General features: G+C 39.3%; 1 protein-coding gene across 1 annotated transcript; it reads left to right on the top strand.

Moving 5' to 3' along the window:
- The first annotated feature begins 6,280 nt into the window (after window positions 1–6,280).
- Window positions 6,281–25,738, top strand: LOC126821647 (contactin). The gene is made up of 19 exons (XM_056101495.1): window positions 6,281–6,378; window positions 8,620–8,955; window positions 10,501–10,596; window positions 11,286–11,519; window positions 11,797–11,902; window positions 12,931–13,115; window positions 13,698–13,967; window positions 14,768–15,055; window positions 16,183–16,349; window positions 17,212–17,338; window positions 18,025–18,186; window positions 18,749–18,892; window positions 19,727–19,821; window positions 20,159–20,251; window positions 21,191–21,341; window positions 22,678–22,799; window positions 23,583–23,769; window positions 24,348–24,463; window positions 25,018–25,738. Exons 1-19 carry the CDS (start codon window positions 6,303–6,305, stop codon window positions 25,306–25,308), a joined length of 3,246 nt encoding a protein of 1,081 aa, XP_055957470.1. The 5' UTR covers window positions 6,281–6,302; the 3' UTR covers window positions 25,309–25,738.
- The last annotated feature ends 257 nt before the right edge of the window (window positions 25,739–25,995 follow it).

Raw genomic sequence — 25,995 nt, 5'->3', positions numbered from 1 at the left:
TTGAACCATATAAATTGGTCCCGAAATGACCTAGTTTGTGTCGAGTGGACGTTAAACTCTCTCTCTCTCTCTCTCTCTCTCTCTCTCTCTCTCTGTCGACTGTTGAACACAAAATCTGCAATATCTTAACACTGGTTTTATCTATCGATGTAGATATTACTCACAAAACAGATCAACCGAGATCCAAAATGTTTCATTTAACACTATAGATCCTGCTACCGAGTCATAAATACATAGCGTATCTTTAACGTTTATCTCAACAACCAAAAGATAAACTTATAACTGCATTGAGTGACCGAGTAGATAAAAAAAAAACTGAACGGGCATATGTAGGATATAACAATCTAGGGACACGATGACCCGAACCATGTATGCTGTGCCGAAATCTAGGACTTTTGTACGCGGGTTGGGGGCGGGGCGGGAGGGAAGGTGGGGACAGAAAGTGAAGATTTGCTTGGAGGGATAATGATCCACACCCAGCTAACAAAGGATGAATCTTAATGACATATTTTTAGACCTTTACATTTTTATATTTGGGTCATACCAATATTAAGATTCGTATAATCTCTATTTCAGATTAACGATGGAATTAAGATTATCCCGATTAGCTTATTTATTACTAGTAACATGTGTCACTGCTCAGTTTGGTAAGTTTGTTGGATGATATAAACATTTTGAGGTCGCTCACATCATGGTGATTTTATATTTTAAAACAAATGCTTTAACTGTATTTCAGGTCACATATAGTCAGATGATTGGTTAATGCTTTTATCTTTTGAGTCTTTTTTTTTTCTCTTTTTTTTAAAAGTATATTTCAGTTTCTTCCAATCATTAATGACAATAATTCCAGTTTTTACAATATATTAATGATAATAATAATATGTTAATGTGTATACATGCATGTAATTTTCGACTAGTCACCCCCCCCCCCCCCCAGGAGATTTAAAAAACGCAAAATCGGACAAGTTTTGGGGGTTTTTTTTATTTTTTTTTTTTATTAAATAATTAAGTTAAATACGTCACTTTATTTCTTTGAGAACTATTGCCCGGAAGATACCTCAGATAGCACAAAATAGTTTTAACCCTTTTGGACACCCTATGCCCCCCCCCCCCCCCCGTTCTAGTGCTCCCGCCTTTGGTCGACCGCGCTTCGCCCCTGACCTCTTTTAGTCACCCCCCTGGAATAAATCATGGGTCCGCCACTGATATGTGACAATCTGAACACAGATCCTAAAAATGTCCCTCAAAATGTCGCGCCTCGCTCAGCGACGTTTCTTTGATTTTTCGTTTCAATGTTTAGACCCCTCACTTTCAAAATTGTTTGTTCGAAATTTGCATAACAATATTCTTCTTAGATGAGCTGAAAAATAAATAAAGAAATGTCTATATCTGATAGTAAAAGGGGGGGGGGTGGATGGCTGAATGGCTGAATGGTTAGCGTGCGCGCGCTGTATCATAAAGTCTGTCATTGAGTCGACTGGCGTGGTTTCGAATCCCCGGTTGTACGTGACGAGGAGTAGGGTCACCTGTCCAACCTCGTGGGTTTTCTACTGGTCCTCCGGTTTCCTCCCACTGCTAAAGACCCCTACGCGCAAGCGAATTATTGTAATAAAATTAAACCATATGTTAGTCCCGAAATGACCTAGTTTGTGTCGAGTGGACGTTAAACCCCATTCTCTCTCTCTCTCTCTCTCTCTCTCTCTCTCTCTCTCTCTAACTAAAGCGCTAATATAGATAATAATTAAACCATGTGTTAGTCCCGAAATGGCCTGGTTTGTGTCGAGTGGACGTTAAACCCCATCTCTCTCTCTCTCTCTCTCTCTCGCGCGCGCGCTCTGATAGTAAAATGATTAAAACTTGTGTGGGACAAATAAAATCTTAATTTATAAATCTGACATTCGTTCTGTGTAAGAATACTTGTACGTACTTAAATAATGCAGAAATAAAACTGTGCCATCGCCCCTACCCCACCCTCGCCCCTCGAATTACAGGAATTACTGTATTATGACAGATTGTCGGCTGGGTTGAAAATAATTCATAGGTAAAAGAATCGCCAACCCCACCCCTAAACCCCTCCCCTTTCATTTTATTACAGGATGTCAACTGAACTTGGTTGAAGATCATTCAGAAATAAGAAGGCTCCATCCCAAACCCTACCTCATCCCTCGCCAGCCGATAGTGTGTGTGTGTGTGTGTGGGGGGGGGGGGTGCCGAATGGTTAGCACGTGCGCGTTGTATCATAAGGTCTGTCATTGAGTCGACTGGCGTGATTTCGAATCCCCGGTTGTACGTGACAAGGAGTAGGGTCGCCTGTCCAACCTCGTGGGTTTTCTCTGGGCCCCCTGGTTTCCTCTCACTGCTAAAGACCCCTACGCGCAAGCGAATTATTGAAATCAAATTAAACCATATGTTAGTCACGAAATGACCTAGTTTGTGTCAAGTGGACGTTAAACCCCCTTGCCAGCCTCATCAGAGCAATGAATGTCGGTTACTGTATTTTAAACTCCTTCCATTATTTTACAGATTGTCCGTTGAACTGGGTTGAATACAATCAAAGATGTTATAGATTTACGTTTTATCCAACTCTAACATTTCTTCAAGCTACTGGCGCTTGTCAGGTAAGTTTTTAATAAGTTCATATCTCGTTTCCATGAACAATGTTAATACCATCGGATGCAACCAAATTCAAGAAATCCAGAAATACTAATAATTAGATATCGGCTGTCCAGTCGGAGTGTTTCGGGGTTATATATCGTGGTTGCCCAGCAAGTTTCTTTGGATGTTCCTGCAAGTTTTACCCTTCTCGGGATTTTAAAATCTGTTTACCCTTGTCAGTGGTGTCACGTCCTTTGGGTGGTAATGAAAATCCGAAATCCTAATTACACTTTCGAGTGCACGAAAAAATACCTTGAAGGAGAGTACGCGGAAGAACCACTTTCCAGGCAAAATTCTCCTGAATGTCGTGGGTCCGTCTTCATTGACCCGGATTATGCAAAACAGTAGTACGTTAAACCCAATTACATTTCATGTTCGTCATCATACAGTGGGGTTGGATGAATAAATTGTTAGCGCTGTATCATAAGGTCTGTCATTGAGTCAACTGGGGTGGTTTCGATTCCCCGGTTGTATGTGGCAGGGAGTAGGGTCGCCTGTCCAACCTCGTGTGGTTTCTCCGGATCCTCCGGTTTTCTCCGACTGCTAAAGACGCCTACGCGCAAGCAAATTATTGAAATAAAATTGAATCATATGTTAGTCCCGAAATGAACTAGTTTGTATCAAGTGGACGTTAAACTCTCTCTCTCTCTCTCTCTCTCTCTCTCTTTCTCTCTCTCTCTCTCATTGACCCGTATTACGCAAAACAGTAGTCTTGACCAATACAGACTGATGATATGGCATTTCATGTTCATTCTAGAATCTTATATTGTTATGTAATTGTAGGCTGATGGTGCTAGTTTAGTTAGTGTTGACGATGATGCTGAAAACGCCTTTATTTCAACCTGGTTAGACGAGAATGTTGTTGATAAGTAAGATCTCTTTGCTTCTGTAAAACAGTTTATTATAATAAAACGTTTCTCTACATCTGAGAGGCCTTATCACTTTTACCAAAGTAAAAAAAATGAAATATTATCTTAAACATATATTATGCAAGAGCAGGACTTTCTTTAGGCCTGAAATGTTATCTAAATTATTAATTAGACATTTATTAATTTATTCTAATAATAAACAGCTTGAAAAGAAATATTATTAAACATAACTTATGTAAGAGCTAAATCTGCCTATTGCGGGTCTTTCTTTAGGTCTGAAATGTTATATATAATTATAATTATATAAACTATTAATTAGACATTTATTAATTTATCCAGACCATAATCAACTCTCGATGCTATCACTAGCCGGCGATATTTAGCGGATTGGAAAACATTTTGTGAAGGATAATTAAACGTAAACTGGATAATCGAGACTTGTTTTTTATCGTACCCACTTTAGTAATGATGATCGAGGCTAGCCCAAAATTCAACAGCTAATATATCAGTTCAGAGTGTCGCAATTTGACTGAAATTTTTTTATCATATTCTATTTACGTTATCTATTTTTAACTATTATAGTGAGAACTGTCAACTCATCATCTAATCTCCCATAATGCCCATTTAGATTCTGGAACTTGAATTTTTAAAATAAATGTCCGTCCACGAAAGGTTCAGTTCTTTTCCATATTTACAAAGATATGACGAATTCAAGATTTCGCAACGTTTAGCATCCTCTGCGGATTGCTGCCTGGGCTTTGGTTTATGACCCACCCCACAATTCAAAGACAGTTTCGCTGACGTAGTGCTCGTTCCTAGTTCATAGCACACGCGTACATAATGTACTAGAGTGGCATTGAATCTTGAAAAAAAAATTTAAATGTTTTTTTTTTGTTTTTTTTTTGTTCAAGATTCAATGCCATATTGTTACATTTTTATATATCAATTGGGGGTCGCGGTGGCACAGTGAGTAAGGTGCTGGCTTGTTAACCATTAGGTCCTGGGTTCGATCCCTGCGTTTGCAGAGAAAGTTCACCAAGGTTTGTCCAGAATTGTTTCCCCTTGTAAGTGGTGTAGAGGGCCTTACAACGACAACATCTAGGCGTTTCCATGGAATTAAATATCAAGGTCCCGTTTTCCCATTGGTGTGCACGTAAAAGAACCGGAACCAGTGACAGGTGGAATTCGATATAAGAGTGAATCATAGCTCCACTGTCGGCACAAAATATTCCTCATAGCACACTGTATGGCGTATGCCTTTCTTCATTCTCCCTGTCGGTGGAGAACAGTAGGACGTTAAACCCCATTTCAAATTATTTCAGAAATATACGATTTTACACGAGTGGTATGGATATAGCTGGTAGTTATAGATGGGAAGGCGATGGTGTTATACTACCTGATAGTGGAGGTCATTGGGTTACAGATATATTCACCAGAAAAAAGGCAACACAAACACAGATAGTATACCAGTTTGATCGTACGTTACATTTCTTCTTACTCAGATAGTATAGAGACTTTTGGCAAGTGGATTTTTTCCTATCCGTATCACGTATCCGTATCGTCACGTGATACGTTGCGTCAATGTAGTTTTAGAGTTTTGGCAGATTTTCGCCCCGCGTACGTACATGTAGGCTATGGGTAGCTTATGCTGAACTTAGTTCTATTACAGCATGATGGCAGTTATCTACCAAGATCAACATCAGTACTAGTCAAGTCATGCCTAGCCTACAAATTCCTGAAGGGAGTAAAGTCGCTCGACAATCGCTGAGCTATTTTTTAAAAAAAAATAATAAAAAAAAAATAGTGTCGAATCTTATTAAAAATCATCGACTTGGTCATGACAGCCTTTTTTGGTTTCACTAATGTATCATTTCAAAAGGTATATACTTCTTTTACAGATTTGCAAGGTCCCACCTCCCTAAATTTAGCACGTAGATCAGCCAGCATGCAGACAGAGTGGAAAAATATAAAAATTCCGCGAAAAGCTCATAAAAAATGATTAAATTCCAGTCTTTATCACATGAAATATACACCTTCGTGTTCTAGGATACACATAGATTCATAAAAAACGCTATGGCACAACATTTCAGCGTCTAAAAGTAGCAAACAACACGGTAAAAAGACAACGATGTTATACGGACCTTTTCCGTATGAAAGCTGTTCGATACGTGCTGTCGTATCCGCGTGCCGTATCAAGTATGAGAAATACACACGCATTGATGACGTCACGCGCAAAATCGATACGGATAAGCGATACGGACCAGGAATTTACGCTTGCCAAAGGTCTCTAGTGTACCAGTTGGATCGTACGTTACATTTCTTTTTATTCAGATAGTATACCAGTTTGATCGTACGTTACATTTCTTCTTGCATGCTCCTCTCTTGTTAAATCCTCTCTTTCTCTCTCTCTCTCTCTCTCTCTCTCTCTCTTCCCTGGAGGGTTGAATGGCCGAATGGTTAGCACGCGCGCGCTGTATCATAAGGCCTGTCGTACGTGACAAGGAGAAGGGTCGCCTGTCCAACCTCGTGGGTTTTCTCCGGGTCGTTAAATCCCCCCTCTCTCTCTCTCTCTCTCTCTCTCTCTCTCTCTCTCTCTCTCTCTCTCGTCTATATCATAGATCTGTATAATATCGTAATACTGGCTTCTACATGAACTAAAACATGCCCCCAAATATCATTGATAAGTTACATTTTTATATAAAAGCAAATATCTATATAGATAATTTGATATTAATTTCAGCTCTTACAAGTACCTATGAATGGGGCTGGGCTGCTCGTATGAAAAGTCTACCTTATATCTGTGAAATCAGTCAAGCGGAATCATACCGGATCAACGAAGCTGCAAGGGATTTTAGTAAGTTCAATTTATTTTATGACGGGGAGGGGGTTTGTGGCCAATTTTCTCGTATATTTTAGGGATGGCGTTTGGTATGGGTATCAATTCAGAAAGGCGCAGACGAGATTGTTGAAGCTAGGTTGTTCTATTTTTTTTCTTTTTCACATTACTTTGTTTTGTTGGTGTGTGTGGGTTATAATGACATAATATCAAATTTGGGGTTATTTGATTAAAATACATAGCACCTAAAGGGTAAACCAGGCCAAAATCCTAAATAAAAAACGGTGTAGGCCAATATATAACGGAGAAAACTAATTATAAAATGGAGTACAGCAATATAAAACGGAGTACACCAATGTAAAACGGAGTAAACCCATATAAAGCAGAGTACAACAATATAAAACGAAGTACACTAATTATAAAACGGAGTAAACCCATGTAAAACGGAGTACACCAATATAAAACGGGGCATCTCACTATAAAACGGAGTACATCAATATAAATCGGAGTACACCAATATAAAACGGAGTAAACCCATATAAAACGGAGTACACCAATAAAAAACGGGGTATCTCACTATAAAACGGAGTACATCAATATAAATCGGAGTACACCAATATAAAACGGAGTAAACCCATATAAAACGGAGTACACCAATAAAAAACGGGGTACACAAATATAAAACGGAGTACACTTATATAAAACGGAGTACACTAATATAAAGCAGAGTACATTAATATAAAACGGAGTATGCCAATATAAAACGGAGTACACCAATATAAAACGGAATACACCAATATAAAACTGGGTACACCAGTATAAAACGGAGTAAGCCAATATAAAACGGAATACACTAATTATATAACGGAGTACACTAATTATAAAACGGAGTACACTAATCTAAAACGGAGTATAATATAAAACGGAGTAAGCAGAGTACATTAATATAAAACGGAGTACATTAATTATAAAACAGAGTACACCAATATAAAACGGAGTACACCAATATAAAACGGAGTACACCAATATAAAACTGGGTACACCAGTATAAAACGGAGTAAGCCAATATAAAACGGAATACACTAATTATATAACGGAGTACACTAATTATAAAACGGAGTACACCAATATAAAACGAAGTACACCAATATAAAACGGAGTACACTCTACCACTAGAACCTGTGATGGTGATTATTAAAGATGTATTAGTTAAGAGCTAAATCTGGCTATTGTAGGTCTTTTTCTGATCTCAAGTGTTATATAAATTATTATTTAGACATTTATTTACATGGCAACCCCGTAACCAACCCTTTAGACCATCGGATGGCTGAGGTATTAAATGGATTAAACCTCCTGCACCATCTACTCCGTACATGACACTCGAGACTATTTAAGTTAAATCTTGTCAAAACTTCGAACATTCATAATTTCGCTCAGAATAAAGAAATGTTCAATAAATTAAATACATTTTTCGTTATCTATTTTTGAACTGTTTTACCAAGAAGGGCCAGCTCTTGATCTTGATCTTACATGACGCATATTTAAAGGGACAATAACACTCTTGCTGGCTTGAAAGCTCCAGAAAATAAATAATATCTCTATCTAAGTACTAGATGTTTAAGTGTCCTACCTGTTGTGTAAATTATCCATTACATTCTATTTTACTTGTCCAGAGGGTTCGAAAATATTTTTAAATCGAAGTTTCATTTGAAAAGGTTTACGTTAGACGTTTCAAACCATCATGTTGAATTTTTCAAATTTTTTACATAAGGTGTGTTAAGATGAAATTTGTATCATCAATTAATTGAGATATATTCTAAAATAGTACAATTTGTTGACCAGAATAAAGATTGGGACATATTATTCAGTTACAACAAGAGTGGAATTGAGCCTTTAAACTCAGTGGTCAACCAGTTATCAACCTGATTAAAACACAGATCCTAATTCGTTTCGTTTTTTATAGTTCAAAATTTCGTTTTTCTTGTCTTTACAACATTAGGATCTGGAAGATTTCTTCTGGTTTAAGTGAGAGATTAGTCAATGAAACGGTCTGTTACAGCGAGTTCTTGGCGTGCGATGTATGGAACGTTATAGGTGAAAAGCCGCTCGTACGACCTCTAACGCGACCTTTCAGTACAATTGATCAGATCTTCATGTAGTGTAGGCCATCGAAAGTATAAAAAAAAAACGAAACGAAATATAGATCTGTATTTTAATCAGATTGTATGAGTTATGTGGTTTTGTTTTTTTATTGTGCAGCATATGGTACAACAACACTGGATGCATCAGTGGTGGAAAAGGGGCCCAAAATTATAGAAGAACCCGTATCAGTTCTAATCATCCGGGGCTCACCAACAATACATATCGAGTGTGCAGCAGAAGGCAATCCGAATCCAACTTATTACTGGTATAAAAATTTTGGTACAGCCAATCAAACAATTGTCGACCACAGTACCAGTGACCGGTATACTCTCACCAATGGTCGATTAACCATGGAACATCCAAAATTAGAGTTCGATCCAGGAGATTACCAATGTGTTATAGAAAACAAATTCGGATCCATTTTAAGTAATCCTGTTAGAATTATAGCCGGATGTAAGTTCTGTTATTTTTTTTTATTTTCTGCCACGATGGCTAAGTGGGTCGCATGTTCGATCCCTGTATTGTCCGAGAAAGTTCATCGGGACTGTCCCTTTGTCAGTGGTGCAGAACGGAGGGCCTGACAAGAACAGCTGTCTAGTCGTTCGGATAGGACGAAAACTGAGCACCCGTGTATACATTGGCGTGCACGTAAAAGATCCCTGTATGTATCACAGATGTGAAATGGTGTAGAACTGCATTACACTAATTTCTGGATATGGTGGCCATTTAGGACAGTAGATGGATCTCTGTGCGAAGAATAAAAACATGGCTAACCAAGACACCACACACACCACGGTTAGTGCTAAATGATAAGGTCAGCTTAATTTTTCGCCATAGGTCACGAGATGTAAACAAGGCTAGCGTTAATCCAAACCCTAACCCCAAATTCTTAAACCTAACCTCCAATCTCGCCAACATTCACGTGCCCAAGCTTTATTTACATCTCAACGACCTTTGTAGTACCATGAACCTTGTGTCAGACGCGGAGAGCAAGCGATGGAAACCGGTCGCCACATCCTACGTATGATCCATGCATATTTTCTTACTACATATTTTAGTAGCCTTGTGATCGTCTAGAATTTGTCTCTAGCTGTCTTTACTTCCCCTTCACGTTGTGTATTTACTTCTTACTGTTTTCTTAAGACGTTTGTCTTTCCAGGAATAACAATGCAACAGTTCGTTTTTACATTTTATTATATCATAGCTGCTTACATATGGTACAATGCATAATAGAATAAATCATTCTCTCAAACCTCATTCAGCCAGACTCGCTGGTCTTTTAAACCCAATGATGCAATAGGTAAATTTCCAATCACATGTATTTTGTTGACACATAGAACCAGCTATGTTTTGGCTCTATAACTCTTTTTATGTGTCAACCTGTCACTTATATTTTTAGTGCATATTTAGTGCAATTGACCAAAGACATTAATTAATGAAATATAATGCCACCATTAATTTCAAGAGCAAATATTCTACAATATTAATACATTATGATAAAAAAAATTGAGCTGGCCTTAACTAATAGATTTAGCACATACACCACACTGGACACTGTTCTTTGCACCACTGACAAGGAAAACTCACCCTGAATAACCCCGAAGAACTTTCCCAGCCAGGGGAATCTCTATTGTTAATAAGCCAGCACGTTACTCTCTGAGAAATCGTGGCTACGCCAAACTCCGTAACTAGTTGTTTTCCATTGGTCGAATTATAATATTACTTTCTAGCGGTCAAAATCTAATAGTTATCTTAAACGGTCAATGTCCAGCGTTCTATTTCTTTAAATGTCATTTTGCTATTGTTTACTCTCAGCAATCTGGTTAAAATACAGATCTATATTTCGTTTCGTTTTTTTATACTTTCGAAGGCCTCGACTACATAAAAGACGAAACGAATTAGAATCTGTGTTTTAATCCGATTGGTTTATTATTGGTAATGAACATGAATATAATATGAACTTCATTTGGTCGCCAACTTTCTCTTTCCTTATATCAGTTTTATCCGAGTTTTCCAATGAACCACAAGGAACAGTCAATGGTTACCAGTATCAAGGTACAGTCATCAACTGTAACACACCTGCTTACAATCCAGGTAAATTTTAAACTTTTACACCGTAATTAAATCAATATATGGCTTAGCTCTTTTCCGGTAACGCATGTCAACTTAGTCATCTCCCCGCTATCAAATCTCGTCCAATCGAAAGGATGTCGCTCCACTCGGACAATATTTTTTACATATTGATGATATGAAGGCGGCAAGGCGATTAGATATGAGGGAAATGTGCCTGGACAGCGGCGTTACCGCCCGTTCTGTCATTGAGTCAAGTGGTGTGGTTTCGATTCCCTGCTTGTGCGCGTGCATGTGTACGCGGGACCTCTGGTTTTCGCCCAATCCGAACGACTAGACTGCTGTCCTTGTCCGGCCCTCCGTCTTGCACCACTGACAAGGGAAAAGAGACGTTAAACACCATGCCAATCCAATCTGTTTAGTTTTCAGTTGTACTACAGGATCTTTACGTGGATGAATATATTTACTTAGGCAAATCGAAATAACAATTGAATTTAACTCTGGTTTAGGGTCACATTTCTCCAAGTCCCCTGGTTCCCCCAAACTGCTGAAGACAACTTAGCTCAAGCGAATTATTGAAATAAAATTGAACTATATGTTAGTTCCGAAACGGCCTAAATATTTTTGGCGAGTGGACGTTAACCATCTCGCTCTCTCGCTGACGAGGGGCTTATAAAAGACAACCCAAATAATTAAAACATGTTTTTTTTCAGAGGTGTTGTTCTCTTGGTATAAAACCGATACTCGTTATTTTGTGAGACCACGGCTGAATCCCCACATGTTTATATCGAGAAATGGTAAGCTGTACTTCTCCGAGCTTCAACCCAGTGATCATGGTCAATATTTCTGTGTAGTAACATTGATTGCACCAGAGGGTCAACAAATGGCGACTCAACAAGGACCCATGGAAACCAGTCTTGGTATCGGACTGACTGTTACTTCAGAAAGTGAGTTAGTGTTTATTTTAGAATAAATACGTTATGAACCCATCTGATTATAATACAGATCTATGTTTCGTTTCTTTTTTTATACTTTCGATAGTAGTAGCACTTCTAGTATCATTAGTAGTAGAATCACTTGTAGTAGCAGTGCTACTAGTAGTAGTAGTAGCAGTACTAGTATCATTAGTAGTAATAGCTCTTGTAGTAGTAATCAATAATTGTGGGAAAATGTAACTGTGGATCAATTGTCCGTAATGTCTAATTGCCATGTCTTAAATTACAGATGCCAACGAATACGGTCCATTGATACATAATGACTTTCCAGCTGCCTTTCCATCACCACCCATGAGAGGAAAAGATTTAAGATTGGAATGTTTTGCTTATGGAAAGTAAGTATAGTTAAATATAACTATGATTAATAATAGAAGTATAAATAAAAACGTAGAGTTAATAAAAGCATAATAATAAAAACATAATAATCAAAGCATAATTAATAAAAACATAATAAGCAAAGCATAATTAATAAAAACATAATAATCAAAGCATAATTAATAAAAGTATAATTAATAAAAGAGAGAGAGAGAGAGGGAGAGAGAGAGAGAGAGAGAGAGAGAGAGATGGGGTTTAACGTTCACCCGACACAAACTAGGTCGTGAGTGTGTGTGTGTGTGTGTGCGTGGGGGGGGGGGGGTAACGACCACTTAATAAAGGATAATAAAAGAAAGCATAATTAATAAAAACATAATAATAAAGGCATAATTAATAAAAGCATAATTAACAAAAGCATTTTTAATAAAAGTATAATTAATAAAAGCATAATTAATAAAAGCATAATTAATAAAAGTATAATTAATAAAAGCATAATTAATAAAAGCATTATTAATAAAAGTATAATTAATAAAAGTATAATTAATAAAAGTATAACTAATAAAAGAGAGAGAGAGAGACACGCACACAGAGAGAGAGAGACAGAGAGAGAGACAGAGAGAGAGAGAGAGTGTGTGTGGGTGTGTGTGTGGGGGGGGGAGGTGACGACCACTTAGGCTAAGCAGTTTGATAAGCCTAAATACATAAGTGCGAGTAATTAATGAGGATCATCTATTTTTTTTTGGGGGGGGGGATGGAGACGGTGAATACCAACCTCCCTGTTGGCTTGTTCTATTAAAAATTACCAATGTATTACGTGTAAGATTGGGGTCAATGTTTATTAAAGTTACCTATTGACATTAAATCATCTTCAAGTCTCAACATATTCAGAAGAAAATTGAAAACTTTTCTTTTTCAAATCTGCTATTAGTATTGAACAACCAGGGCACAGAGCACTATCGGTAGTGAATATAAATGCATATATTATTATTATTATTAGTATTGTTATTATTTTGGGATTACGTCTCACTGTTGCTTTGTTATATTAAAGATTACCAATGTATTATACGTGGGATAGAGAAGAATATGGATTACCAGCGAATATATCTTATGACGATGCTAAACGGGTTATGATAATACACGATGTAAAACTAGAAGACAGCGGTAGTTATACGTGTCATGTTAAACGAGGAGAAACAGCATCGGCCAGTAAAAACATCTTTGTGGCCATTGAAGGTAGAAATAAAATTGAACCATATGTTAGTCACGAAATGACCTAGTATGTAAGACGCTGGCACGCTAGCCTGGAGATCGGGTGTTCGATCTCTGCATTGGCCGAGAACGTTCATCCAAATTTCCCGGCGTGGTTCCCCCTTGTCATTAATGCTGGACTGAGGACCTGACAAGGACAGCTGTCTAGTCGTTCGGATGGGACGAACCACCGAGGTCACGTGTACACATTGGCGTGCACGCAAAAGATTCGATATAAGAGTAGGCCGTAGCGGGCTAAATGTCCCTCGTAGCACACTGTATGGCGTATGCCCGTGTCTTCATTAGCCCAGTTCGGAGCAGAACAGTAGGACGTTAAACCCCATTAGATTTCATTTCACCAAAACTCCTCTCTCTCTCTTTCTCTCTCTCTAATAAAGAGATGATCATGGCGCTACGAGCACGAGGTGACCTATTTAGTAAACCGGTGCCACACTCACCGGGATTCCTTGGATATGCTTTCTGGAACACCCGAATACACCTCTAATTTGTAGTTTAGATATTTGTAGTATTTTGTTATTCATTTTTCTACAATTTTATTTATTTCAGCCGAACCGTATTTTATGTATCCTTTAAAAGACCAACACTTAGATAAGGGTGGTTCGGTGTCATGGCGATGTCAAGCAATCGCTGTACCCATAGCAACATACACGTGGTTTAAAAACAGCAAGCCAATAGAATCTATCCCAGGTGATATCGAGGTTCAAGAGAATGTACTGGTAATACATGAAGCTGATAAACGTCATGAAGGAATGTACCAGTGTTTAGCTAAAAATATCCACGGATCATCCTACAGCAATGCTCAACTACGAACATTAAGTAAGATAACACCAAGATCACATAGGCGTAGGAGCTCAAAGTAATTCAGGGGGGCATAAGAGAAAATTGCCCGAAATCAATACCGTTTTTTCGAACATACCTCCATAAGAGAGCTTCGGGCATATTTTCGGGCATGCAGTGGACAAAAAAAGGACGAGAAAATACTTTTCGGGCAGTGTGGATCTCATAGAAATAAGTTAGTTATATTTTTTCTCTAAACATTAATAGAAAAAAAAGGTCGTCGAATTTTTCATTGCCCGAAAATAAATTTTTGCCCCCCCCTGCCCCGCCGGCTCCTACGCCTATGCAAGATCATAACCAAGCCAAATGAAATAGGGTTTAACTTTTTACTGTTCTGCACCGACGGTTTTAACGTCCACTCGACACAAACTAGGTCATTTCGGAACTAAGATATGGTTCCGTTTTTTTTATTTCAATAATTCGCGTGCGCGTAGGGGTCTTTAGCAGTGGGTGGAAACCCGAGTACCCGGAGAAAACCCACGAGGTTAGACAGGCCACCATACTCCTTGTCACGTACATCCCGAGAATCGAAACCATGCCAATTGACTCAATGACAGACCTTATGATACAACGCCCACGCGCTAACCATTCGGTCATTTAACCCACCACAGGGATCGAACCCGGCACCTCAGGATACTCGGTCAGTCCATAGTCAACGAGTCAATATGGCTCCGTTAACTGCCTTCGTTGTCAGTGGCTTGGGTTCCAGTGTCCCAGTAACTTTTGACAGGATTAATGGCGCTGTTTGCAATTATAAATTATTATAATTTTTATTTCAGATTTTAAACCTACCTTTGCAAAACATCCCCTGAAGACAACAGTAGCAACACAGGGAGGTAATCTTACCATTGTCTGTTTACCGGAAGGCGCTCCATATCCTACTATCACGTGGTTAAAGGATGGGGCACAACTCTCAGTAACTCAAGGTGGAGTGGGTAGACTAATGCAGCTGCCGAATGGTTATTTGTTGATAAATGATCTAACTCAGAGTGATGCTGGTGTATATACGTGTGAAGCTTCTAATGATCTCGGCAAAGACAGTTCTTCAGCTAGAATATATGTTACATGTAAGTTGTGATTTACTCACCCTAACCATAGTGCCCCTTATACACATTGGTGTGCACGTAAAAGATCCCTTCGAACTTGTAATTCTGTATAAGAGTAAGCAGTGGCACCGCTGTCCGGGAAAATATCCCTAATAGCACACAGCATGGCATATGCCCGTCTTCATTAACCCAATCAAGGCCGAACAACAGGACTCTAAACAACATTTCATTACATTTTATTTCTTTCTAATGAAGGTACGGGTATATACAATTCAATTCGTAAACAAAACAAACCTGATTAAAACACAGATCCTATTTCGTTTCGTTTTTTATAGTTTAAAATTTTTTTTTTACTTGTCTTTACTACACTAGGATCTAGAAGAATTGTTATATAACCCGCGTTCTGGTTGATGTGAGGGGTTAGCCTATGAAACGGGCTGTTACGGCGAGTTTTTGAGTTGAGGTGCACGGAACTTTGTGTAAACCACTAGAAACGTCAACGCTAATTGATTAATCAATATCTGACGTCATGAGGTCAAAAGCCGCTCGTATGACACCCATTGCGACCGTCCACTACAACCGGTCATGGGGTCGCCATTAGTGGCTGTCACGTGACGTTTTGTGTGTCTTCGTCGGTTTGTAAATGACACATATTTTCAATTTGACGGAATTTAACTATAGATGTGATATTGTGGATGTTCAATTTGACTATACAAGTGACATTGTGGATGTTCAAATCTATCAAGTGTCAACCCATCTCTGATTGGTGTTTTTCCCGAACTTTTAATGCCACTTATTTCTAATATAACTTCTTTGAAAGTTGTTCGAGATGGGACAAATAACGGAGGTCCACTCGTGACTACCTTGCTGTTCAAGTACCCGCACCCCGTGTTAGTCTCAAAATTTTAGGAGTTCACACAACTAATACACATTAGTACTTTTCAATCTTTGTTAACGGGTATCGTACACGGGGCAGACTAGGGTTTTTTTTATAATGGTTTGAAAAACCAAGGTGCACCCGCCTACACATTGCCGTTCACGAAAACAATATCCTTGACGATAACGATAGTAATACGTATTAATTTCAAACCCATTCGACAGGTGTCGTACACGAGGCTGTATTTTTCTCTGTTTTTCTGTTATTTCAGCCAGAACAACCTTGGTGAAAACCCCAACCAATGAGTTTGTCTTAATAAACAACACGGCCTTCTTCTACTGTCAGGCTTCATATGATGAAGCTAGACACGATCTGTCGTACGTCTGGTATTTCTACGAAAGACGTATAGACTTGGACATTGAGCCACATTATACTGTTGTAAGTAATCTATCTAACGTTTAAAGTAATATGGTATAATGGCCACTTCAAAAATCCAACATGGCCGCCGCATATTAATGAATACCAATAGTAACCCTTTTTAGACAGGTAAAAGGTAAATTGTATCCAAGTTGAGTCTTCTAAAAGGGGTTAGGGTTAGGGTTGGTATACTCCAACTAGATTCATTAATATGCGGCAGCCATGTGTACTCAACTTGACCATGATATAATAATGAATTCGATATAAGAGTAGGCCGTCCAGGCACTATTTCCCTTATAGCACACTGTATGGCGTATGCCCGTCTTCATTAGCCCAGTCGGAACAGACAGTAGGACGTTAAACTCCATTTCATTTCATTTCTTTTAACTTTGAATTGACCACACCTTTATAGATAGGGGATTGGACGGCCGAATTGTTAGCGCGTGTGCGTTGTATCATAAGGCCTGTCATTGAGTCAACTGGCGTGGTTTCGGTTCCCTCGTTGTACCTGACAAGGAGTAGGTCGCCTGTCCAGCCTCGTGGGTTTTCTCCGGGTCCTCTGGTTTCCTTCCACTACTAAAAACCACTACGCTCAAGCGAATTATTGAAATAAAATTGAACCATATGTTAGTCCCAAAATGACCTAGTTTGTGTCGAGTTGACGTTTAACTCTCTCTCTCTCTCACTCTAGTTTCAGTGTCACACTTGTATGTGATAAGGAGTAGGGTTGTCCGAGTCGTCCAGATCTCTCTCTCTCTCTCTCTCTCTCCCTCTCTCTCTCTCTCTCTCTCTCGTACATTTAGAGATTCGACTGTTACAATATTGTAGTAGTATTCAAGTTCTAAAATAACTTGACTAAACAGATATAATGATATGTTTTTAGGGAACACGTGACTCTTTCCATGGATTGTATATACGATATGCCCAGTATACACATCAGGGTATTTATAAATGTGTAGCTCAGACTCCTCAAGATGTTTCATCTGCTAGTGCTTATCTTACAGTCTTTGGTAAGTCTTAACCTTCTTTAATAATTCGGGGAGGCCGTGTGTTGGGGCGGGGGAGGGGGGTAAGCGTTTGGTCAGAAGGTCGGTCATTGAGTCAAGTGGCATGGTTTCGATTCCCCGCTTGTACGTGACATGGAGTAGGGTCGTCCGTCCAATCTCGTGGGTTTTCACCGGGTCCTCCGGTTTCCTCCCACTGCTAAAGACCCCTTTTGAAATTATTGAAATGAAATTGAACCATATGTTAGTCCCGAAATGACCTTGTTTGTGTTGATTGGACGTCAAACACCATTTATATCTATCTATCTATCTTCAATAAAATTTAGATTGCAATTTTAGTTTCGCGTTTTAATTCCCGGGTGACCTGTGATGAAATGGTCTTAAATAAAAAGGTTTGGGTATATCTAATTCTACAAAACACAGAAATCTAACACCGAAAGGAGCAATAGAAATGATGCGACCAGTCCTAGCAGCGGTCGTCTGCTAAATGGCGTTACTTGACGGTGATAGTCTGCCAGTTGACGTCATAAGTTAGACCGTCAAAAGGGGCGATAACCCAGATAGAATGAGAAATCATCTTTCCCTTTCGTCAACTGCTTTCAATTTATTAATATAAAGCGTATTTTTATGCAATCAAACTGAGATATTTTCATTGATTGCTTGTTTTAAATTCACTGACGAACTAATTTCAGGACCACCGGGCGAACCAGCAGGAGTTTATGCCAAAAACATTAACAACGACAGGAGCATAGATTTAAAATGGACGGCAGGGCTGACTCATGGTAGTGCTATATTACAGTATAGAATAGAATATTTTAATGTATATGATATGGTCTGGCGAGTTTACAGGGATAGTAAGTATTTTAATATTAAAGATACATTATTGGAAATGAAATGAAATGAAATGAAATGGGGTTTAACGTCCTACTGTTCTGCTCCTAACCTGGGCTAATGAAGACGGGCATACGCCATACAGTGTGCTATGAGGGAAATTTTGCCCGGACAGCGGCACTACGGCCTACTCTTATATCGAATTCCAACTGCCAAGGGATCTTTTACGTGCACGCCAATGTGTACACGGGACCTCGGTTTTTCGTCCCATCCGAACGACTAGACAGTTTTCCTTGTCAGCCCCTCCGTCCTGCATCACTGACAAGGGAGAACCACGCCGGAAAATCTGGATGAACTTTCTCGGCCAATGCAGGGATCGAACACCCGACCTCCAGGCTAGCGAGCTAGCGTCTTACCCACTTAGCCACGTGATCCCCATACATTATTGGAGATTAGATAAAAAGAGCTGACAGTTCTCACTATAATAGTTAAAAACTAGATAATATAAAGGGATTGACCCACTCTAGACCGAGATATTAGCGATTGAATTTCGGTTCTTAAAGTTATTATTTATTGTTCTGACAGATATAGATATAACAGAAACAATATTAACAGACGGACCAAGTAAATATGGTTACACGGTGGACAATTTGAGTCCAGGTACCCGGTATAGTTTTAGAGTTACAGCCTATAACATTCACGGTTATGGTGAACCTAGCCTGCCATCAAGTAAGTTTAATTTATATAGTTGCTCACGGTCTTTAATACAACATTCACGGTTATGGTGAACCTAGCCTGCCATCAAGTAAGTTTGATTTATATAGTCGCTCGCGGTCTTTAAAACATCAATAGAAGCTCAATCTGATTAAAACACAGACCCTATTTCGTTTCGTTTTTTATAGTTCAAAATTTCGTTTTTACTATACTAAGATTTGGAAGAGTTGTTATATAAACAGCGTTCTGGTTGAAGTGAGGGATTAGCCAATGAAACGGTCTGTTGCATCGAGTTTTTGGCGTGCGATGCACGCAACTGTGGCTATCCTACTAGAAACATCAACGCTGATTGGTTAATCAAAAGTCAGACGTCATAGGGTCAAAAGCCGCTCGTATGACCCTGGATGCAACCATCCACTACAACTGTTCAGATCTTGATGTTATAGAGGCCATCGAAAGTATGAAAAAAAAACGAAACGAAATATAGATGTGTACTTTAATCGGATTGATAATTGCTACGAGAGATGGGGGTGGGGGTTGACACATGCGCACTGTATCATAAGGCCTGTCATTGAGTCAAATGGCGTGTTTCGAATCCCCGGTTATACGTGACAAGGAGTAGGGTGGCCTGTCCAGCCTCGTGGGTTTTCTGCGGGTCCTCCGGTTTCATCCCACTGCTAAAGACCCCTACGCGCAAGCGAATTATTGAAATAAAATTGAACCATATGTTAGTCCCGAAATGACCTAGTTTGTGTCGAGTAGATGTTAAACCCCATTTCTCTGTCTCTCTCTCTCTCCCGCTATGAGAGATATCATCTGGAGTATTTATTGATGTTTATATCTTTACAGAGTTTTTTGCTATACCAGCTGCTGCCCCAGCTGATGCTGTACAGGGTGTTGGTGGTGGAGGAGGAAGTGTTGGGGAACTCAGGGTTCATTGGGAGGTAACCAAAAATACATTTTACTATAACTCAGTACTCCCGCCCGCCATGTTGGATTTTAAAAACGTACCTTTTATGACCGAAATAATAGTGTTTGAGTTTTGTTATCCGACTAAGAAATATATAAATATATATGTTTTAGATCATAGGATCTATCATTGAGGCATGAGGCGTAGTTTCAGTGTCACACTTGTACGTGACAAGGAGTAGGGTTGTCCGTCTAACCTTGTGGCTTCTCTCTCTCTCTCTCTCTCTCTCTCTCTCTGACTAAAACATAGTGTTTAGATGAGTATACCAGTGTTTTGTTATACAAATATGTTAAGTTTTATTTTTTATGTAGAAATTACCTATAGGACAACACGGTGGACCCGGTCTACATTATAAAGTTTACTGGAGAAAGAAAGATAATATTTATGGCAAATGGCTTGTATCGGTAAGTAAGAGTTGTCGGCCTTGTATTTAGGAAAATAAGCAGTGAAATTAGGTTTCATCCAAATGGCCATACACTACAGTTGTGGCACAAGGGAATTATGCCCGGATAACGTCATTTCCGGTTACTCTTTATCGAATTCCTACTGCCTCTTACCTGAACGCCAATAAAGAAAACCATGTGTGTTATATTTATACAGGAGTCACCTGTGCTATGTGCTTATATACTCTTCAAAAAAAAGTAGGGGATATTGAAATGCAAATACCTATGCAGGTTGCGATATGATAAATAATCATGGACATTTGACATGCTTTGAGAGTATGTTCACAGATGAAGAACTTATCGTCCCAACAGAACCACTGAGCTGCACCTGCGACACGCAATAGCGCCATACACGGGGGCGGGGGTCATTGTCAAATTTGACACTTCAAGGAAGGGTTGATGAAAACTGCCGCGTGCTGGTTTATCTATCCATGCTTGCTTTCCTATCGGTTCTTGCATAAGATTTACTGTTTAGCGTATCTTTGCTTTAGTGTGTTACATTTAATTTGATCGGGAGACGTGTTCGACGACGTCAACGTCAACGGACAACACTGCAAGAATTGGCCGTGGCACTGCAAGAAGAGTCGGTCAGATTGCCCCAAATCGTGATTGGACGATTGATTAGGAGCATGCCACGACGAATTGCTGAACGTCTGAGGATTGGTGGAGCAATTACTTATTATTAAGACAAAAATCAAAAACGTCCATTTTCACTTTTGACGAGTGAAATGGGGCCGTCAGATAAGTCGCCCATATGAACTGTTTATGTTTAAGTGTAGGCCATTGGCCTGTTATTAACATACACTGGTTTCCACAGTTTTGTATTGTTTCTGAATATCCCCTACTTTTTTTGAAGAGTATATTTATATAAGGAATCCACCTGTGTTTATATTTCTACAGGATCCACCTGTAGCAGGTGAAAAGGAAGTATTTATCACTATAATAGAATATCAGTATTATTATACCGAGTATGAAGTGAAAGTAGGAGTAGTAAATGATCTGGGAGCTGGACCAAACACTACAGTAGTTGTTATATTTTCAGCCGAGGATAGTAAGTATATTGTTCTCCTGTTTCTTCTTGTTCTTCCGTCTATTCTTGTTCTTCCGTCTATCCTTGTTCTTTTCCCCTTTCCCCTGTTCTTGTTCTGCTGCCTGTCCTTGTTCTTTTCCGCTTTTCCCTGTTCTTGTTCTTATCCGTGTTCTTCTCGATGTTCTTGATGTTCTTCTCCCTGATGTGACCCTTCTCTTTGTTCATGATATTTCCTTGTTCTTGGTCTTCCGTTTGTTCTTCCGCTTCATCTTGTTCTTTTCTTTGTTCTTTATCACAATTCTCCTTGTTCTCTTCCTTGTCCGTTTTATGTTCCTTGATTTTGGTGCTCTCCCTGTTCTTATCAATGTTCTCCGCCCTGCTCTTGGTGTTCTGCCTGTTCTTTTAACTACTCTTGGTGTTCTACCTATTCTTTTCCCTGTTCTTGGTGTTTTCCTTGTTCTTTTCTCTCTTCTTGGTGTTGTTCTCCTTGTTCTTTTCCCTCTTCTTGGTGTACTCCTTGTTCTTTTCCCTCTTCTTGGTGTTCTCCTTTTTCCTTTCCCTGTTATTGGTGTTCTCCTTGTTCTTTTCCCTGTTCTTGGTGTCGTCCTTGTTCTTTTCCCTGTTTTGTTGTTCCCCTCGCCCTCTCGTATGTTCTTGTTCTATTCTCTGTTCATCGTGTTCTTTCTCTCGTTGTTCTTGCTCTTCTCCTAATTAATCGGCCTTTCCTGGTGCTTGTGCTTATATCTGTTCTTGTTCTTTTTTTTGGTCATCTTCTCCTTGTTCTTCCCCTTGTTATCCGCCTTGTCATTGGTCGTCTCTATTTTCTTATTCTTGTTCTTATTCTGGTTAGTAATCTTCTTCTTCGTCTATTTCTCAATGTTCTTGGGACGGCATTCTTCTGAAAAAAAATTCTTGCCCCCACCTGACTGGGTATTTGTTTAGGTCCGTTAGCACTATGTGAAACAAAGGAAGAACAAGATTGTGATAACAAAACACGTGTTACAGTAAATTCCGCAAAATGTTTTGAAAGTTTTCACTATCCATAAATTTGATTGTGGGTATTTCTAGGGTCGAACGAGCTGTGCCTTTATATGTCTTTATATATCGGGGGGGGGGGGGGTAACCAACCTAATCTGTTGTTAGACCAGGAACTGGGCTCTAACCGCTACTCAACTGGTTACGGTTCGATTCGTTGGGGCGATTTTTCGCATGACGTTACACTTCCATGATGGCTACGATGATGTCATAATCATTTCCTACTTCTTGTTTAAATTAGATTAGGTCTATTCAATACTGATGACGGCCATATTGGAATTAAATGTCTCAGACTTATATTTTACTCTTGTAACCATTTCAGTGCCACTTGCAACACCGGCTAACGTGAATGGCGCGGAGCTTAACGCCACAGCAGCTGACATATTCTGGGATCCATGTCCAGACGATCGGGAACATATGAAAGGCCGTGTTCTAGGCTATCAGGTAGCGTTTATCTTCCAGTAAATCAATTTAGTAAACGGAAATGAAATGATATGAAATCGGGTTAACGTCCTACTATTTTGCTCCGACTTGGTTTAATGGAGACGGGCATTGGGGTATATTTTGCCCGGACAGTGGCACTACGGCCTACTCTTATATGGAATTCAAACTCCCAAGGGATATTTTATGTACACAGCATGTATATACGGGACCTCGACCTTTCGTCCCATCCGAACGACTATATACATTGCTCACTGCGGTTCGAGTTATGTGGTATTTGCAAAGACTAGATCCCAAATTACTCTGTTTCAAAAACTGAAAAACTTTTTTTTTAAAAAATCGTTAACATATGAAATCCATTGAAGAGTCGGCACACAGCATGGTTTATGTCCGTCTTTATTAGTTTTTTTTCGACGTGGTTTCCCCTTGTCAGTGATGCGGGGCGGAGGGCCTGACAAGGACAGCTGTCTAGTCGTTCGAATGGCACGAAAAACAGAAATCCCGTGTATACATTGGCATGCAAGTAAAAGATTCCTTAGCAGTTGGAATTCGATATAAGAGTAGGCAACAGTGCGGCTGCCGGGGCAAAATTTTCATCATGCTCGTCTTCATTATCCCCGTCGGAGCAGAACAGTAGGACGTTAAACACCATTTCATTTCATTTCCGTCTTAATTAGTTCGGTTGGTACCGAAAATTGATGGATTTTCATAAATTAAAAAATAATTTCACTTAGAGGTAGTAGATAGATTTATGTGAAAATGATTGAATTATCTCCCATTATTCAGGTCAATTATTGGCTGGAGGGTATGACGTACCAAGATGCCCTGTTTAGTCGCCATCTTGGACAAGCCGATTTCGGTCGGATAATCGGACTGGATGAGAATTCTGACTACTGGGTGAACGCCCAAGTGTACAATACAGCAGGTTTAGGACCAAAAAGTGAAGATGCCAGAGTTTCAACTTGGGCGTCGCGTAAGTATAAAGGAATGAATGAACTGGAGCTTTATGACACGCCAACTCCAACCTTGCTATAGGGAGGAATTGGGTTTAACGTCCACTCAACACAAACTAGGTCATTTCAGGACTAACACACGGTTCAATTTTATTTCAATAATTCGCTTTCGCGTAGGGGTCTTTAGCAGTGGGAGGAAACCGGAGGACCAGGAGAAAACCCACGAGGTTGGGCAGGCGATATAATGCGTCAAACATGGTGAAAAATTAAACAATGAATATAATATGCATATAAAAACAAATATCACGGGGTTTTAAAATTAAAAATAGAATTATCGTGTAAGTTATATAAACATTGATTTTCTTTGACGGTCGGTCGTGATCCTAAATACGTAAACAATGGTTGACGGGCTTGATCCTAAATACGTAAACACTGGTTGACAGTCGTGATTCTAAATACTTAAACATTAATTTAAATGAAATGAAATGGGGTTTAACGTCCTACTGTCTTGCTCAAACATTGTTTGACAGTTATAGGCGGATGACTGTTTGAAAGATGACCACAAGAGCAGGTTTATAAGTTAATTTTTATATTTCAGCACCGTTTTTATATCCTGAATATGTGAATGTAACATCTCGAGATGAGAGCAGTATCAATGTCTGGTGGAGAGGTATAAGCACTACAATACTAGAGGAGGCTCTCAGAGGATATAAGGTATACTTTTAAAACAAATAAAATATAAAGGGATTTAATGTCCTACGAGTCGGGAAGGCCAGAGCTAGCGAAGACTGAATAGTTTAAACATGCGATTTACCTAACTAGGGTGAAACGAGTTAAAGTATATCTGATGTGTTTTGTGGCGTGTTTAACAGTTAAAGTATGTTTGATGTGAAATGAAATTGGGTTTAACGTCCTACTGTTCAACCCCGACTTGGCTAATGAAGACGGGCATACACCATGCAGTGTGCTATGAGGGAAGGTTTGCCCGGGTAGCAGAATTATGACCTACTCTTATATCGAATACCAACTGCCAAGGTATCGTTTTCTTCATATCTGTCCCCGTCCTGCACCACTGACAAGGGCAAACCACATTGGAAAACCCGATGACCTTTCTCGGTCAATGCAGGGATCGAACACGCGACCTCCAGCGAGCCAGGGTCTTACCCACTTAGCCACGACGGCTTCATTTAACAGTGGTCGTATGTTTAATGTGTGTTGTGATGTATTTAACAGTTTAATTTAATCCCAAGTGTTTTATTGTGTTTCAGCTGCGTTACTGGGAATCGTCACAAAATATGAATACAGCCCAGGAAGTGGTTGTAGGCAAGGTAACCCATGCTGTAATACCCAACGTAGAGAGGGGAATCACCTACAGTCTACGTGTGTTGGGCTATAGTTATGGTGGAGATGGCAAGAAATCGCCTACCGTGTATTTTACTTTAGGTGGACAACTGCAAGGGGTAGATCTCTACACCACTGAAATTCTGGCTAGAGGTTTTACCACCCGGATGTCGCTAACTCTAATTATAACGAGCTTAATCAGCACTTGGTTTTTGTAACCATGACAACCCAGATGTCGCTAACTTTAATTATAATCAGTTTAATCATCACGTGGTTTTTGTAACCATGGCAACTGATTATATAAAGCAAACCGATGTTTGGCAACTAAAGAAGGGCGAATTTATCGTACGGGAACTCGTTTTTTGGGGGTTTTTTGTTTTTAGTTTCAGGCTAAGGGAATCCAAACTATTTACTATAATTACCATAGTTCGTGTGTTGCTTTAAAACCCAATCTGATTAAAATACAGGGGGCAGTTTCACAAAGCAACTTACGATGAAAAATTTGCGTAAGTTTATCGTAACGTAAACTTACGTAAAAATCGCGTTTCACTAAAATTCTTAACTTACGAAATTCGTAACTTTTATCGTTAAGTCTACGGCAACTCTCACCTTGTCGTAAGTTGGAATTTTTTTCGTATCTTTGACAAAATGGCCGCTTTGTTACTTTATGCGGATCGGCAACTTCGACGAGAGAGAATATTCTGGGATAGATTAAACCCTCTCGACACCCATACAGATGAGGAGTTAGTTTCGCGGTACAGACTTGATCGGACCAATATATTACATCTTATTAACTGTATTATTATTAATAATGATGATATCGAAACCGCAACTTACCGATCGAAATCCTTGTCATCACCTGTACATGTCCTGATTGCATTACGATACTATGCCACAGGTAGCTT

The sequence above is a fragment of the Patella vulgata genome, chromosome 5 (genome assembly GCF_932274485.2).
Source record: "Patella vulgata chromosome 5, xgPatVulg1.2, whole genome shotgun sequence".
Lineage (NCBI taxonomy): Eukaryota > Metazoa > Mollusca > Gastropoda > Patellidae > Patella > Patella vulgata.
Note: the sequence above shows the minus strand (reverse complement) of the source record. Positions and strands in the feature narration are given on the sequence as shown.